This window comes from Gossypium arboreum, chromosome 11 (genome assembly GCF_025698485.1).
Source record: "Gossypium arboreum isolate Shixiya-1 chromosome 11, ASM2569848v2, whole genome shotgun sequence".
In the NCBI taxonomy this organism is placed as follows: domain Eukaryota; kingdom Viridiplantae; phylum Streptophyta; class Magnoliopsida; order Malvales; family Malvaceae; genus Gossypium; species Gossypium arboreum.
In genome coordinates this window covers 58,772,546-58,791,662 of record NC_069080.1, presented here as the reverse complement: position 1 = coordinate 58,791,662, position 19,117 = coordinate 58,772,546, and the positions used below count along the sequence as shown (strand labels likewise).

Sequence of the window (19,117 nt, the reverse complement as noted above, 5' to 3'; positions counted from 1 at the left end):
GTCTTCAAGGTATTATAAACAACATAGTCGTTTCTTTTTCCAGCAGTGGTGGTTGTACTTGCGTAGCGACTTCCCTCCACCTCTGGGCGTATTTCCTGAAGCTTTTACCTGACCTTTTCTTCATGTTCTGTAATGTCATCCTGTCAGGCGCTATATCGGCCACATGGCCATACTATTTCATGAAGGCCTACACCAAATCCTTTCATGATTTGGCCTGAGCCTGGCTCAACTAATTGTACCATTTGGCTACGGCCCCAGTCAAACTATCTTGAAAACAGTGAATCAACAATTGGTCATTGTTGACATATTCTGTCATTCTTCGATAGAATATTGTAATGTGAGCCTCAGGGCAGCTGGTTCCATTATATCTTTCAAATTCTGGCATCTTGAACTTCGGAGGAAGTACTAAGTCCGGGACCAAACTGAGTTCCTTTCCGTCAACTCCGCAATAATGATCAGCACTTTCTAGCTCCTTGAACTTCTCCTCTATCCATTTGCACTGATCCTCGAGCTACTTTGGGAGCTCCGCCTTTACTTTTTCCCTTTCAACCTCATTGAAATCAGGGATCATGGGATTTGCCATATTGTCTCCAGGATTAGAGTACGAGCCCGTTGGGAAATTTACCGGTGCCGAAGTGCCGGCTTGATACAGAGGTTTAACATTAACAGACACCCTTGGTGGCTGTGTTTGAATGTTTACTGGGGCAAAGCTTGTAGGACAAGCAGAGTTATCGTTGTCATTCCCAGTATCACCCATAGGTCCCTTTCCTTTGTCAAACCCTCCCTTCAGCAGCTGTGTCAGCTGGCTCATCATGTTGTCCAGCATTTTTTTCTGGGACTCCAGCATTTGATCCCTCATCTCCTGCTGGATCCTAGCCAGCTGTTCTTGCATCTGAGCTTGCAGTTGCTCCTGCATCTCCTTTTGTATTTGTTCTAATTTCTCTAACCTCTGATCCATATCCCTTGTTTTCCTCCGTGTATAGTAACGATGTTCCAGGGTAACTAGATAAATTATCACTAATTAATAGGGTTCTTTTGTGCAACTTAATTTTTATGATGCTATGCAATGCAAATGCATGACATGAATGCAAAAAGGAGACGTCGATTCGACTTCAATTTCATTTAGAAAACTTCACTGAAAAATAAAATATTTTACATAAAATGAATTACATATACGGTCTTACCCTAACACCCAAAGCTTTTACTTTCCTAAGAAGGCAGGCTAACTCTCGCCTCCAATCTGAGTCTAACTCATATTTAACTCCTAGCACATCTGCTTGACCGCCAAAGTCTGCAAATGATCAGCCACCTCTCGTATCTGAGCTATAGTTTCACCCATGAGGTAATCCCTATCTCGGACCTGATCCTGAGATCGGTGAAGCTGCTCCCCTAGTTGCTCATTATTTACTTCCAATAAATCAATTTGATTATCACAGTTCTGAAGTGTAGTCTCAAGTTCTTCTACTTTCTCCTTCAAATTCTCGATCTTACTTAGGCTAGCCCTTAATTCAATCACTGAGTTACGACTCCGATGTTGCTGTAGTGCCATTTCTAACTCTGCCACCCGAGCTCTTAACATCTGTTTTTCATTCTGGCTATTATTCAAACTCTTTTTACAATTGACTTCTCGAGCTTGAGCATCATGGAACTTTTTCTCCCACCAATCAGCCCTAGCCTTTTCTTCTTGGATTTTTTGCCTCCACTGTTCAGACGTTTTACCCAAGCCAGCATTTTTCATTGACTTATACAGTTGCTTGTAATCAGTCTTCAGACTATCCAGGTCCTCCTCAACCTTTCTTTTTCTCTTCTTCAAATTCTCAACCTCAGATTTTTGAACATCAACATCCAGCTTTAAGTACACTTTTTCCTCCTCCAACTGCTCTATTTTCCTTTCTAACTCTGAGATTTTCTTTTTGAAGTCTTGCTTTATGATTTCCAATTCAGAGGGGACCACTCGCAGATATTCCTCTATCAGTCGAGCTTTTTCTAAATTTGGCCTCAAGATATTGTCTTTAACCCTTCTACTCCACCATTCATTATATTCAAGAGTCATCATTGGATTTACAGCAACTCCCTTTATCCAGCAGGTTTGGTTCTAGGAATTATAAATCTCGCGGCTCTTTTTCTTGGAGTCTTTCTCCCCATACGAGAACCCACTCTGAGCTAGCCCATGCGTCATCGGTATAAATTGTCTCGATCTATATTGTCTCAATACAAGTAGAGGGGCGTATCCAACGGCACCTCAAATCCCCAACAAAGGGACCCAATCATAACTCCCACATCGGTAGAGAATCTCATCGAAAACCATCCATGGGGCTTTCCATTCGATATCATCCTCTTGGAGATTTTGAAGTATCGCCATCCATTTTTCCTCTGTTATGTCATCTCTTCTCGATATGGTCACTATCTCCTTCAAAGGTGAGTAATCTCCGAGAAAAGGTCAGTAAGAGGCCTTTTTTACCTTCCAAAAGTGGCTATAAAACCATACTAACAAGAGTTGTGCACACCTAATAAATCTACCTTCACCTGCCCTCCGACATGTACTCAAAGATCTGAAAGTCTCAGCCAAGATTGCAGGAACAGGAGTGACTCATTTACCAAGTCGGTCAAATAGATCGGCGATTGCTTTATCTATATGCCTTAAAGCCTTAGGGAAAATAACCAAACCATAAACGCTCAAGGCGAAGACATTAACTCTTTTTTTCATATCAGGGTGGGTCAAGATCAGATCTCTCAAATTTTCCCAAGGGATGCACTTTCTATTGCCTTTCTGCTGGACTCGAGTTGCAACCCATTGCTCACTCATCCCAGTGATGTTCATCAACCTCTTTACAAAGGTTGGGGTATTGACAGCTCTAGAATAAATCTTATCAACTTGAAACCTCGGACAACGAAGCAAGGTCGTATATTCCTCGATAGTAGGTGCTAAATCCACCTTTCCGAAAGTAAAACAACTGTAGGCAAAATTCCAAAATTGAGCCATGGCGCGGAACAAATACCTATCTACCTTAACATCAAGGAGATAAGGAATATCACCATAATTACAGTAGAGTAGTTACTTTATCTCCTCATTCTAGTAACTCCATAATTCTTTCAACTCCTGAAGATCATTCTGAACCACACTAATACGGGTAAAGTCCCATAACTCCGACGTGTACTCCTTTGTCAAACTATCACCTTTCTCTAACTGTGTGTTTTCCGACCATCTTTGGACAAACACGTTGTCTTTCACTTTATCAAGGAATTCATTCTTCATGGAAAAACTTTCTATTAGTAACCGAACCGTATATCGACACCTCCTTTTATGATAAAAATGTTATGCAATCACTATTAAAGAAAGAAGGAAAAACACAAGTCAGAATTATGCATAAGAATAGAAATCAAAGCAATCAAAAAATTATCAAACTCCTATTCGGGAAACCACTAAGGCTAGGTGTAATTCTACCTAAGGCGGGTTCCTACAGCTTACTATATGTGGTTTAGTTCTAGAGTAAAGGCACCTGAACCAGCAGATTCCTCGATCCTCGCCCATTATAGGTTCATATGGAACAAGTTCGGTTCAAGGGAATACATTTCCCTATGCCCATACGGAGGTGAAAACCTCACGAAGACATAAGTACGAATGTATTCCGGAAGCGATCCCCTAGCCCATGCGGAGGTGAAAACCTCACGAAAGCATAGTTTCTCACTCCCACTTAAAAGGTGTGACCACAACGGTCATGCGATATAATGCGAGAGTATATAAAGAAATTCAATGAAACAACAAACTCAACAAGAACACAGGAAATGAAAAGCGAGGATCATGTATTTTTAAAAAAACTGAATTTCTAACTTTTGACAAGAAGACAAAAAAATCAATTTACAGCTCGACTCTCTTATTGGTCCCCAGTGGAGTCGCCAAGCTGTCGAAACCATTTTTTTGAAAACGGGAAATCGACTTTTGAAAACGAAAAGTTGGGAGTCACCACCAATCGTTTTTAATAGGGTGTGATTGGAACCTCAAAACACGGTCGTTTTTAATAAATAAATAAATTTTTCAAAACAATGATTTTGGTCTGCAAAAATAGAAAATCGGTTCGGGAGTCAGTTACGTACGAAGAAGGATTAGCACCCTCGACACGTCCAAAATTGGTACTTGATTGATTATTTAGTGTCTTAATGTCAAAAATTAAAGATTTGGACAGAGTTCAAAACGCGATCCTCCTTTTACTGGCTTTCAAAACATTTAGGTAAGTCAAATGTATATTAAAGCCCATCTCACCTCAAGGTAAAACATTACATCCAGTACGTTAGGACACAACATTTTTGACCCTCAATTATGAGCTTGCCTTTAAAACGTGTGTTTTAGCCTTAAGAGGATATTCGAATATTCAAAACAAACAAAGAAAGCGAAACCCAGTATGTTAGGGCACGATTTTTCGAATTCTTTAAATACCGAACATTGCCTTTATTTTGAAAATTTTTGAGAGTGAACTGGTAAGAGGATATTCGAATATTCAAGACAAACAAAGGAAGCGAAACCCGGTACGTTAGGGCATGATTCTTCGAATTCTTTAAATACAGAACATTGCCTTTATTTTGAAAAATTTTGAGAGAAGATCAATGGATAAATGAATTAAGGACATAGATTTTTAAAAATGATGATAATAGACAACATGAAAATAATAATATGAGAATAATGCTAACCATATATAAATAATAAATAATAATAATATTAGTAATTAATAGAAATAATTAATAAAACAACAGTAATAATAAATACAATAATGTAATAAACATTGTGCTAATAGTATTAATAATAATATTAAAAACATGATGATAATAACAAAAAATATGTTGATGATAACATTAAATATGGGGGATAATAGTAAAAAAATTGGAATAACAATGTTAAATTAGTAATAGTGAGAAATAGTAAATAATAATAATTTGATATAAAAATGGTAGCGATAATAAACAATGGTATAAAAAATATAATAAGTCTATGTATAATAGAAATTTATATTTAAAATAATTAACTTCGCTTAAAAATATATATTTACATAATAAATATATAATAATAAATAAATAATATAATAATAAGAAACATAACTCAAATTAATTAAATTAATAGAAAATAATAAAAAAATATAAAAATAATGAGAATAGAGCTCAAATTAATTAATTTAACAGTAAAATAACAAAAATAAAAAGGGTTAAATTGAATTAAAAATGAAAACTTTAGGGCCAAATCTGAAAGGAAATAAAATCAGAGGTAAACTCCCTCTCTTTTCCCTTCTTTCGTTTGTGTAAAGAAAAAATGTGAACGCCAAAGTAAACAAAATTGAATAATATAAAAAGTTACCTTAAAATTCTAATTTGTATTCTCTTTGATTTCGTATGTGTATTCTCTAAAAAAAATTCCCCCCTTACAATAGTTTTTCCATGGCTTTTATAGCCAAATTTTACAACTTATAACAAGTAGGGTGATGGAGTTAGTGGAGGTGATAGAGGTAGTGGATGGTTTAGTAGGGTGTGAGGGTGATGGAGGTAGTGGATGGTTTAGTAGGGTGATGGAGTTAGTGGTCGGTTTAGTGGGGTGTTTAATTTGGGCTGGTTTGATTGGGCCCGGGCAGAAATTGGGCTTAACAGCGACTCCCCGTTTTCACTTTCAAAATAAAAGTCGACCTCAGTTCTTTTCAAAAAAATGGCTTCAACAGCGACCTTCTCGAGTTTCTAAACGTGAAATATCGCCTTTTTATTTAAAAATCGTATGTTTTGAAATTTAAAAGGATGTTTGCTATTTAGGTTTGACAAGAAAAATCAAAACCCCGTAAGTTAGGGTACGATTTTCTCGAGTCTTCTAAATTCGAAACATTGCCTTATTATTGAAAGTTCCTTTTTTTACGCATTTGGGTAAGGATTAATGTAATGTTTAAAACGATACATGAATGAAATGTCGTATTAGCAAATGACAATAATGAATACATTAATAAAACAACACATGAGAATCGTATAATGTACACTATTTTAACAATGATGTGAAATAATCATAGATGAATAAAATAAACAATAGTAATGACAATAATATCAAAGTAAGAAATAAATATAAACATAAATATAAATATAAGGGCAAAGAATTTATAAAATAATAGAAGTAAAGAACCAAATTAAAACATGAATGGAATTTAAGGTGCAATTGTAATAAAAATACAAATAAAACATATAAATAAATAACAACAATAACAACAAAATAGGTATCAATCGAGAAGAAACCAATTTTAAAACAAAATAAGACGAGTGAATAAATGAATGAGTGCATAAAAAGATATTGAAGAGGGAGTTTGTGAACTAATGAAAATAAAGGCCTAATAATTTTTTTAAAAGAAATAAAGTAATTTTAAAATTATATCAAAGAATATACATAGGTAAATGGTAAAATAAGATATATATATATATATAAAAAATATAATTTTATGTAAAAAAGAAAATAATAATAATACTAATATTGCAAAAGTAATTAATTTAGTAACATAATAATAAAACAAATAAGTAAAACAAAAAGAAAGTATAATAATACTAATTATTTTAATGATAAAATAACAAAATAACAAAGAAAGGATTAAATTGAATTTTAAAACAAAAAGTGAGGCAAATCTGAAATAAAAAGGAAAGGGGAGGACTAGTCTGAACATGCGAATAACATGGAGGGACTAAAAGGGAAATTCTCCCTCCTACTCCAAAACGGCGCTTTCACATAAGGACTAAAATGGAAGCACAATAAATTATGGGGTAAAGATTAGAGAAATAAAAAAATGAGATAGGACCAAATTGAAACACGCTGTAAAAGAGGAAGGACCTGTCGTGTAAATAGCCTATTTTCAAAGAAAACACGCGGATCCTTTAACTGGGTCCAATCAACACGCGGGTTAAGGGGACTAAAACGACGTCGTTTAGACGTCTAAAATTCGGCCCTAAACGGCACCATTTTGTAACTTTTATAAAAACAATTTTTTTTAAAAAAAAATTCATTTCTGCTTGAGTTTCAAAAAAAAAACTTAGAGAGCTCTCTTTGCTCTCTCTCCCTTGAATTTGACCAGGACACCGGCGAGCTCGCGCGGTGACTCCGCCGCAGCTCCGCCACGCCAGAAAGCAGAAAATAGTTTTAAAAATCATTTTTTTTTAAGTTTTCTCCTTTAAATACTAACTCGATTTAGGTATCTTTGAACTGAAAACAAAAAGAAAAGAGAAGAGAAATAAAAAATGCTTTTCGGCCTCACTGTTTCCCCTTTTGGATAAAACCTGAATGAAACCCTAAAGGGCTTCCATGGTTTTGGTGAACGGAGGAAACTCTTGGTGGTGGCACGATACTAAGAAACAAGTAAGTTTTCCCTTCTTCTTTTTTACAAAAATAAAATAAAAAAACTAGAAATACATATCAGAAAAGAAAAATCACCTTTGTTCAACTTTGAGTTTTTTTATTAATATTTGTCTCCGTAAAAAAAAAAACTACATTTGGATTGCTATGGCTTTTATAGCCGAAAATAAAACATTTTTACTCTCTGTTTTGCTATATTTTTCTGGTACTGCTGTTGTCCTTTTTTCATCCTTTTTTGCAGGCACGTGGCGTGCAGTGGTGCGTGGAAGGGTACGGAGGTGCGCTCGAGGCCGTACGTGAGAGCAACAACGGCACCAAGCTATTGGGGCTAGGGTTTGCTGAAGTTGTTTAGGTTTTGGGCCCTTTTGGGCTTAGGGTTAGTTGGGTTGTTTAGGGGTTTTAATTGGGCTAGGGTTTTGGGTTTTTTAATTTGTAAATGGAATGTGGACATTTTATTTAATTATTTTGGTTTTTTTCTCTGTTTCTTTTTGGGTTTTTAGTCTGGGCTAAAGTTGGCCTATTACAATGATAACAAGAAGGTTGAAGGAGTAATGTGAGAAAAATTTTAAAAATTTTGGGAGACCCCAACATAGTTTCCGTTAAATAAAGGTAAGGGAGAAAAGACGGTTTTGTAACACCCCTACCCGAGACCGTTGCCGGAGTCGAACACGAGGTGTTAACGGACTTAATTCATTAATTAAACAGCTCATACAATTCATTTTAAAATTTCTAGACAAGCTGGCTAACTGCATCACAGTCGCTTTAAAAATCATATCTCGAGTTTCGAAACTCAAAATCCAATTCCGTAAATTTTTCCTGAAACTAGACTCATATATATATCTACTAATTTTTTTCTAGAATTTTTGGTTGGGCCAATTAGTACAGTTTATTAGTTAAAGTCTCCCCTGTTTCAGGGTTCAACTACTCTGACCTCTGTGTATTACGAATCAGATATCTCCCTGTACAGAGCTTCAATGACTATGCCGTTTATCTCTAATAAAACTAGACTCAATAAGGAATCTGTACATATAAAGCTTGACTTCTAATTATCTTTTTAAAATTTATGGTGAATTTCCAAATTCAGAACAGGGGATCCAGAAATCGCTCTGGCCCTGTTTCACAAAAATTTAAACATCTCATAAAATATAGCTCATATACCTGTTTCGCTTATTCCATATGAAAATAAACTCATCAAGCTTCGATTCCATAACTTATTCATTATTTAATTCCATTTCTACTATTTTTAGTGATTTTTTAAACTCACGTCACTGCTGCTGTCTGAATCTATTTTATGGTAAATTTTACCTATTTCATGGTTTCCATGGATTAGCTAGCAATTTGACATACATAATACCAAATATGATCATGATTAGCCATTCCAATGGCTAATCATTACCAAGCATTTCTATTTCCATACCACTCAATAACCATATCATAAGACCATATATACAAAATGATTATAATGCTATACATGCCATACTCAAAATATACAAGCCATTATGCCAAGATGGTATACGGATAGTGTGGCGTGCCTCCGACCGTTTCCGATTTCCGAGCTGGCTTGTCAACACTACAAGGAATGAAAAGGAGGAGTAAGCATAAATGCTTAGTAAGCTCACATGCAAATAGCAAGTAACATAACCATATAAGCAAACATAAAACATCATTTGCATAATCATCACCAAGACATTCATATCACCTTTTCATTTATCATCTTACCATATTGTTGTTATATCGAGTTTTCAACCCGAGGGTTAAGTACATACCTGTTCAAAGTATCCATTTCACAACACTTACCAATCGTCCCTTTCATCTTGAGTATTCCTCCATTTGAGTAGAACTTTACCCGTTGAACACATCGGAATATAATTGGATACATGGATAACTTGCACATAAGTGCCACATATGTAGCCAAGCTACCATGTAACCCGCCCATAAGTGAACTCGGACTCAACTCAACGAGCTCGGGCGTTCGCATCCATAAGTGAACTCGGACTCAACTCAACAAGTTCGGATGCCTAGTTACATCTCACGAACTCGGACTCAACTCAACGAGTTCGGACGCTCGCATCCATAAGTGAACTCGGACTCAACTCAACGAGTTCGGATGCCCAAATATCCCAGTGACATGTCACTTGTATCCTAATCCATTCCTGAGGTTCAATGGGACCTTTTTCCCAATCATGTGTCTCAACCATCTTCTACGGAATGCCGATACCGATACTCGGTAGTATTTCACATTTTCCAAGTATATCACATAATTTGACATATTATCAAACAATTATCACAAGTATAATATTTCATAATAATTATCATATCATTTAAAAACATTAAAACATTTAAAATAATAACTATGTTACCAACATTTACATATGAACTTACCTCGTATGCGAAAATGGCTATTTTACCATTTCGTCCACAACTTGGTATTTTCCCCATTTTAGCCCAATTTCAGTTTTCCTTGCTCTATCATTTAAAATATAGTCTAATTAGGACTCACATTATTCAAATTGACCCAAAATCATATTTTGGAAAAATTACAATTTGCCCCTAAACTTTTGCATATTTACACTTTTGCCCCAAAGCTCGTAAATTAAAATTCAGCCTATTTTCTTATGTTTTATGACATGCTGATCATTTTTCCTTCTATGGCAACATCAAATTCCCACTCTAACATGTACTTATGACTATTAGGTATTTTTACCGATTAAGCCCTTTGCTCGTTTTCACTTAAAACCGAGTAGCACAAGTTGTCTAACATAATTTAAAACTTCATATTCTATCATAAAACACCAAAATACACAAATTTCACCTATGGGTATTTTTCCAAATATAAACCCTAGGTTAAATTATTGCTAGCATAAGCTAAATCGAGCTAGGGACTCCAAAAACATAAAAATCATTAAAAGCGAGGCTAGAACGGACTTACAATCGAGCTTGGAAGCTTGAAAACCCTAGCCATGGTTTCTCCTTGCTATATTCGGCCATGGGGTTGAAGATGAGCAAAATTGGCTTTAATTTTGTATTTTAATTCATTTTACCCTAAATGACCAAAATGCCCTTACTACTAAACTTTCCAAAATTCCATCCATGTCCAATTTTGTCCATAGACTTAGAAATTGGTAAAATTACTCTTTAAGGACCTCTAATTAATAATCTAATTCAATTTTATGCAAAATACTTCTAGAACACAAGTTTTGCAATTTATTCAATTTAGTCCCAAATTTCAAATTAAGCACTTTATGCATAAAATTTCTTCACGAAATTTTCACACAATCATGCAATCATATCATAGACCTTAAAATAATTATAAAATAATTATTTATATCTCGGATTTTGTGGTCACGAAACCACTATTCCGACTAGGCCCAAAATCAGGATATTACAGGTTTGCTGTAAAATATTCTTCACCTTTTTTTCTATTGATCATCATGTTATTTATATACAGAACATAATTTAGTAGATTTGTTTTGTTACAACCATCATAACTAATTTAGAGGAATTCAAATTTAAAAGAATCAGTTATGTATTCTTATCCCTAGTTTCAGTTATTTATTGAGGAGTTGCAAGAAGCATTATAAAAGAAATGATGTATTATTTTCTTTCAATTAATGGTTGTAGATATGCTCGATTATACTTAAGAATATATTTGAAATAATTTTGTTGTTAATAGAATTATAAGTTAAAAGATTTTTTTTTAAATGACTAATTAAAATATTATTGTTTAACATTCGAAGGCTTGAGAGGCACTTGGACAAGGTGTCTTACCAGTTTATTCCGAGAGGCGCGAATCGGGCGGCTCATACTTTGGCCTTAAAAGGGCGACAGCGGGTTTCACCATGCTTTTGGGTTGAAGAGGCACCAGCTTCTGTCGAAACTCTGATAGCGAAGGATTGGTCGGCCTGGAATCGTCGGTGTTTATGAGCTTTAAGTTTTTGGAGAAGGTTCTTTGAATCTCTGATTTTGGTTTCTTCAAAGTTGGGTTTTCTTTTCCTTCGATATTCGCTAGGTCTTGGGGAGAAGAGAAAAGGTTTGACTGGTGTTCGTTTTGGTGTTTTGGGGTTGGATGTGTTTGATTTTCTTCTTCTGGTTTTGGTTTTCTATGTGCTTTAGCTTCTTTGTTTCGTGTATTTTTTTACTGTTCTTTTTGTCTTTTTAGTTACTTTTGGCCTGTTTAGTGTTGTCTATTCCTGACCTTTTATTTAATGAATGCCAACTGGTTTTAGAGAAAAAAAATTCAAACCTTTGTTAATAATAAAGTTTATGGTAAAATATTAAATACATCAATATTATATTTATTTAATAAATGTAATTTCATAAATTATCATTATATTTTAAAAATTATTTAGTAAATTAAATTTGATAATTTCAAATTTTAATTCATATTTTTAACTTAAATCATTATAATGTGTCTTTTCTAATAATCACATTCTAAATATATATATTTTATTGTGATGGTAAAATGATTCAAAATTCAAAATAAATATTCAAGGGTGATCATTTCAAAAAAACAATAAATAAAAGTAAATAATTATAAAAGGGGAAAATATATATTGATGAATTGGGTAAGGCGGCAACAACGTGACGTTTGAATGGTCTTTCTCCGCCATGTTCTTCTTCCTCTTCAACTCTGCAATTGCACACTTCATAGCCCATCTCTTTCTCTTCTTCAAATCTTAAAGTAGGTGTCGTCAACAAAAAAAGAAGCAAAAAAATGCAAATGCTCATTCATGCTCTGGTTTAAACTCTCATCTCTTACCCACTCTTCTTCTTTCGTTTCTAAATTTCTAGTCGTTAAAGGGAGAAAAGGCATTAAGATTGGTCTAGTTTTTTTATCAATGTCTCAAATGGAGAACAAATTTGAACTTAGCATCATTGGAGAAACTATAAATACTGTTTATAGATTATAGCTTTAGAAAACAGAAACATCAGCGGGGATAGCTCAGTTGGGAGAGCGTCAGACTGAAGATCTGAAGGTCGCGTGTTCGATCCACGCTCACCGCATATGTTTTAAATTTTCAATATTAATTCGGGCCTCACATTTTCAATAGTTTTCGGCCCACTCCCATATTTAATGAATTTTGGGATACATTCTTTATAATTTCAAAAAAATCTATTTCAAGTACATAATTAAATTGGATAAGAATTGTTCAGATTTAGAGGTACATTTTGTGCATGTTATTTATTCTGAACATGAAATTTTATATTTCTTATCACTTAAAAAATATAATGATTGAATCGATTAAATAGGGGTGTTATTTATTCGAACATGAAATTTATAATAAATAATTTTTTTAAAAAGTTAGAGTAATTTTAAATAGAGGTGTTCAAATTTCAATTAAAACCGAATTAATTGATTGAATCGATCTAATTCGGTTAATCAGTTGGTTAATCGATCTAATTCAGTCGAGGTCGATTAATGATTTTTTAGAAGTTCGGTTACTGGTTAATTCAGATCGAAATCAGATAATTAACCGAATTAACCAAATTTAATAATTAATAATATAAATTATATATAATTTAATTCAGTCAAATGAACATTATTAATTTATTTTTGATATATTTTATACTTATTTTAAACAAATATATATAAATCTCGGTTAACTGATAAAATTAATTAAAACATTTCAGTTCAATTAATTATTTTTAAAAATTTTAATTGAATTAACTATTAAAACATTAAAATTTTTAATTAATTTAATTAATATTAATTCGGTTGGATTCGGTTATGCATTTAGAAACCTAAACATGCAATGAGCCGTCATTGACTCTTGACCCGGTCTAAAATGAAGGAGGAGAAGAAAACAACGTGGTTCTAGTTAACGAAGATACGAAGACGAAACGCAATGAAACCGCGATTTCTTGTGTGGGGGAAAAAAGAAGAGAATCATTCCAGAACCCAGTTTGAATCCGCCACCAAAATCATCAGATTAGCAAGGCCAGGAACCACGTTGCGACGGTAAACAAGAAATCTCGTCCCCAACAATGGCGGCGAAAAAGCCCAAAGCTTCCACTCCAAACCCAGGCAACATGAGTCCACGCGTTTGGTTTTACTCCATTTTACTAACTCTTCAATATGGATTCCAACCTATTATCTCCAAACGCTTCACCAGGTAATACTTGTCTCCCTCCAAATCTTTTAATTCTAAATTTATGTGCTCTTGATTTGGCTTGTAATTAATCACCTGTTGGATTTAATTTACTTTTTTGAGTGATCATTTCGAAATCTGGATGTGGACTATGGCCCAAAAGTAGCCTATGATGCGTATTTATATAATTAATTAGTGCTTGGATATCTTTCTTGACATCAATTGCTCAAATGTATCCACGGTTGCTTATCTTCATATCTTAATGTGATCTTCTAAAATTTGCAATGTTAGGTTGCAATTTCAGTTTAACAATGATGGTTCAAGTTAAAATAGGAGTGCTAAAACATTGTTTTTCTTTAGTTGAATGTAAATGCATAGTAATACTGATATTCATACCCAAGTAACTCTAAACTAAAGCTATAATAAAATACAAGAATCACTTAGATTATGAAATTATTAACTAATAAGATCAAGGAGAGAATCTATATTAGTCAACTCTAGATCATGAACTCTTCGGGAAGATGTGTTGTACTAAAAATGCCTGCAGTCTGATTAGTGGAAGAGACAAAGACAAGATGATGAGTTGCATGAACAAGATATTTCTCAATGTGTTTTGTCCAGTTATGAAATGTGAGCAAATTTGAATAGCACCCCAGTTATCACAAGAAAGAGCTATTGCAATGACCATGAAACACTTAATCCTGTAATAGCCATCGCAACCAAAGTAACTTAGAAGTAGTATCAGTACAGACATTATATTCAGGTTCAATGCTATATCTAGCGGTGACAGTTTGTGCCAGAAAAGTAAGGATTATGGAACAAAGTATCTTTGATATGGCAAAGGAGATGTAGAACAATAGTAAAATGAGCAGTATGTGGAGCAGCCATAGATGGATTAATAATATCAATTGCATAAAAAATTTACTGTAAGATAACGAGGATGGTTTCAAGTTTAAACTTATCATAATTGATACTTTCTTTCTTTTTCAGACGGGAAGTAATTGTAACTTCATCAGTCTTGACATGTGAGGTAGCCAAGGTAATTTGATAAATATCATTTTCCCCTTTTTCTTTTGTTTCTTTTTGCATATTAAAGCTTGAATTTATAAGATCATTTGCTTTTGGAATATGTTTACTAGGTTGTATGTGCCCTTATTCTCATGGCAAAAGATGGTAGCTTAAAGAAACTGGCAAAGGAATGGACTTTGGTGGGTTCACTTACTGCATCAGGTCTTCCTGCAGCAATTTATGCACTTCAAAACAGCTTGCTGCAGATATCCTACAGGAATCTAGATTCACTTACGTTCTCAATGCTGAACCAGACAAAAATAATTTTCACTGCCATATTTACATATATCATACTGAGGTATCTTTCTCAATGTGTCCTTTGTGTCTCTTTTTCAGTGTTCTCCAGTGAAGTAAACTGCATAGATAATATTATCTCCTTTTAGTTTTAGAGAACTTTGTACTGATGAACCGGTTCCTATTAAAGCTAGAAACTGGGTTTATTTTTGTCTGTTTTGACTTTTAAATGACATAAGTACTTATTATATGTTTTATGAATTTGAGAGTTCTTATAATTGTTTCTTCTTTGTAGAATGTATATTTTAATCGAAAGCATTATAAGGCATATGGTTATTGACTTTGATGAAATAATAATGATACTTTGGATATATGTGCGCTTATTTGGCTTAATTTGTGGTTATCTATGTAGGCAGAGACAGTCAATTCAACAAATCGGGGCTCTGTTCTTGTTGATCATGGCAGCTGTTCTTCTAAGCATTGGTGAAGGCTCTAGCAAAGGGTCTAGCAGTGGTGACCCTGAGAAAATTTTATTTTATGGAATTGCCCCTGTCTTAGTTGCTTCTGTACTCTCTGGTTTGGCTTCTGCATTTTGCCAATGGGCTTCTCAGGTGAGAAATAGCCTATTTTCCTGTTTTAAAACGCAATATTGCAAAAATGAAGGCTTGCCTATTTTCTTCGTGTTCCTTAATGTTTTCTTTATTACAGGTCAAGAAGCACTCATCATACTTGATGACTGTAGAAATGTCTATAGTTGGAAGCTTGTGCTTGCTGGCTAGTACCTCTAAATCTCCAGATGGAGAAGCTATCAGACGCTATGGGTTCTTTTATGGTTGGACTCCACTAACTTTGGTAATAGTCCAATTTTAGTTGAAAATTTCTCTGGAGAATATTAGGGATGCTCTTTAGTTACGTAAGCAGGAAAAGGGTAGTAGAGTAAGACTGGGTAGGGAATTTTGTGAATTAAGACATTTTCTATATCAGATCCTGTAACTTGATTTTAGCAAAACTTTTTATGTTTTTTTTTTAGAATTACCTCAGTAACTATTTATTAAAATCAGCAATTGCATCAAGCATTACAAGATCATGAATATCCCTCAGATAATCAGTCGCAAACAGAGGAGATTATCCCTTCCTAGGCCCATATTGGCAATACTTTTATGTTTTAGCTGCTATGGTACATGCATTCTAAAGTTAAGCACAACTATCTTCTTCCTTTTTTTTCAGATTCCGGTTGTTACCAATGCTCTCGGTGGGATTCTTGTTGGCCTTGTCACTAGCCTAGCTGGTGGTGTGAGAAAGGTAAGCCTAACTACATAAATGTAATACAGTAACTACTTGGGAGTATCAAAGGATTTTCTAATGTTTAAAACATGAAAGGATGGTCAAGATATTGTAAATCGTTGAGTAAATAGAATGTCAAATTTAAAATCAGAGCTCTCTTCTTAATTAGTAAATTTACTAATCCATGTATTGGTGTCAAAGAGGGGTGGAGGGTGATGTAGGCCAAGTGCCTTAGATCCTGGATCATCTGCTGTGTGGGATCTGATACGGAACTGAAACTTATCCTCTTCTATGTATCTAAATTCTAAAGAACATAAATATTTTTCGAGAGATCATTAAAGCTGAAGATCACTTCCGTTTATTGTTTGGATTTATTTTATGTACCATACCATTTTCTCAAGGACACTTATCCCAAAAAAATGTTCTTAAATTCGTGCAGGGGTTCGTCATTGTTTCAGCACTACTTGTAACAGCCATGCTGCAGTTCCTTTTTGAAGGAACACCGCCATCAGTGTATTGTCTTGTGGCTCTTCCACTTGTCGTTAGCAGCATTTCGATATACCAGAAATATCCATACCAAGTCAAAAAGAAAGAAGCCTAATACACCTGCAGGTAGATAAGGGGGTCTCTTGAAGTTGCACTGATTATTAAAGTTTCCATTTGTTTTCCCAACATGAATTTTTTAGAATTGAATAGTGTAGGCATGAAGAAGGCCTATTTTGGATATACTTGATGTCATCAATTTCAGGACTCTGACTGAAATTGGGAAGAAAAAGAACAAGGCTATGATGTCTGGACTCTGCTCGCAAAATTGTATGAATTATGAACTGAATAATATAATCATGCATGTAATTGAGAAGTTGTATATCATGGCTTAGAGATGAGAAGACTAATTGGTTTTAGACTGAAGCTTCAGTATTCAACTCTTTTTTTCTTTTGCATGCCAAAACAAATTTCAGTATTCTCATTTCGTGCTCGATGGAGCTGTTTTATTAGCGAGCTCAAAATGAGGGATGTATTCAGTTAGGTTCGGTTTGGTTTTTTGAACAAAAATTGAATCAAACTGTTCTATTCGTTTTTTTAACTTTTGAAATTGAAACCATGTTGAATAATATTTAAATATCGGAAATCAATAATTGCGGTTGGATTCAGCTAAATGGTTTTTAAAAAATTTGGGCTTTGTAAAAAAAATGATGTTACCTTGTTTTGGGCCCAAAAATAATTTAATATTGCAACTTGATTTATTTTTCACAATGGTTATCATAAATGCCATAGATTCATTTATACATTAATAAAGTGAATAAAATAAGATAGTCAATGTAAAAGTTTTTAAAGAAAATATTTTTAATATTTTTTTTATATTTTTTTATGTAAAATAGGATGGTCAATGTAAAAGGTTTTCTAGTCGATGTAGAAGTACCCTTTATTCCCGTAAAATATCTTACCAACTTTTTTCTGTAAGGCATTTTCTAAATTGATAAGACTTTGTTTACTGTAACACCTCCATACCCGACCCGAATATTGGGTCAAAGCACCGAGATGTTACATTTTCTACTACATTCTTCACTTATCAATTATTTTCTTATAAGCTTTCATAATTTTTCAATTTAGTCCCCTTTTGTCATAAAAGTTCAATATTCACTAGTTAATCATGTGAAATTAATTTTCTTTCTTGTTATACATTAATCACATAATTCTTGTTATACATTAATCACATAATTTATCTCAATATTTTGTTTCACATATCAATTTTTATTTATTTCACTTCTATTATTTCATCCACATATTTTCTCAAGTTTAACAATTTAGTCATTGTCATCATAAAAATTCATATTTTTCACAATTTCACTTTTACAATACTTTATGCATATTTCATCATCTTGTAACACATTAATTAAACCCTTATCATAATTTCCTTATTCCGTATTAAATTGTTTCACACTTAAACTTTTGTACATTTTTCAATTTAGTCCCTATTTTCATGTAATTTATCTTTCACCATATAAGCACTTTATTCAAATAATTCATTATAATATCTTATTTCACATAAAAAGTTCCATGCATATTGCTTCTCTTGTTTCAACTATAAATTTCACAAAGTTTACAATTTAATCCTTAAGATCATGAAGATTCATTATTTACTATAATTTCACCTTAACATCACTTTGTAATCAATTCACTACTTCATTTAAACTTTTTATCATAAATCTCAAATGTATGTTTGTTTCATTGGAAACAACTTTTATGAAATATTTTCAAGAAATTTGCTAAACAATAGAAAATATTTTACACAGGTTCATCTAAACACCATAAAATATTAGCTTTTCTAGAAAAGTAAGTCATTTTTCAGAAATCATTTTTCGGAAGTCATTTTCAGTGAAACAAACGGAGCCTAAATATCATAATCATGCAAAAAATCATTTTAAGTTAAATTATTAAGTTGATAAATCATTTTAAGTTCTTTAAAGGAAAGCTAATACATAAATCATTCATATACCTATTTTGTTGTGTCATTTCTTTTAATTAGTTTAATTAGTTGCTAGCTTTAATTAGTTATAACTGAGTCATTACAATATGTCATATAATAGATTAAATTCAAAACTATCAAATATATATAATTGACAACTTGTAAATAATTGTTTTTATAAATAAAATATTATAAATTTTAATAAACTATTTTCCTAAAATTAGAATTATGCTTATAATTATAATTATTATATTTAAGAAATGATCCACTTTCTCTAATACAAAACTACACTTTCATAACTTTTTATGAAATATTTTTATTAACTTTAACTTTTGTATAATAATAATAATAATAATAATAATAATAACAACTTTAACTTTTTGACTCGATCTGAAACGAGTTCGAGGATCTTAGGATGGATGAAAGTAAAAACTTAAAATTTAAATTCTTAAAAACCTAGATTTGATTTATTTTAAATTTAAATTTTTGTAAACAAAAACTTAAATTTTGAAAGTTTTTGGAGAGAAACTTTTGCTTAAGAGAATTGTTGGGTAAATTGAGTTGTGCCTTTCATTGCCAAATAGAGAGTCTTTTATAGAGAGCTCTTGCCTCTTTACA

The 19,117-nt window shown here is 33.1% G+C and overlaps 2 protein-coding genes and 1 non-coding gene across 3 annotated transcripts; 2 read left to right on the top strand and 1 right to left on the bottom strand.

The window, feature by feature from the left end:
* Nucleotides 1-1,264: 1,264 nt before the first annotated feature.
* LOC108471535 (protein MLP1 homolog) lies at nt 1,265-2,053 on the bottom strand. Its single transcript, XM_017773137.1, has one exon. The coding sequence runs from the start codon at nt 2,051-2,053 to the stop codon at nt 1,265-1,267; it is 789 nt and encodes a 262-aa protein (XP_017628626.1).
* Nucleotides 2,054-12,288: 10,235 nt separating this feature from the next.
* TRNAF-GAA (transfer RNA phenylalanine (anticodon GAA)) lies at nt 12,289-12,361 on the top strand. The gene has a single exon. It is a non-coding gene; the product is annotated as a tRNA-Phe (tRNA).
* A 724-nt stretch (nt 12,362-13,085) lies between these two features.
* On the top strand, nt 13,086-16,941 carry LOC108470610 (UDP-N-acetylglucosamine transporter ROCK1-like). Its single transcript, XM_017771968.2, has 7 exons — nt 13,086-13,470; nt 14,437-14,485; nt 14,586-14,812; nt 15,161-15,359; nt 15,457-15,600; nt 15,976-16,050; nt 16,472-16,941. The coding sequence occupies exons 1-7, from the start codon at nt 13,343-13,345 to the stop codon at nt 16,631-16,633; spliced, it is 984 nt and encodes a 327-aa protein (XP_017627457.1). The 5' UTR covers nt 13,086-13,342; the 3' UTR covers nt 16,634-16,941.
* Nucleotides 16,942-19,117: the final 2,176 nt, after the last annotated feature.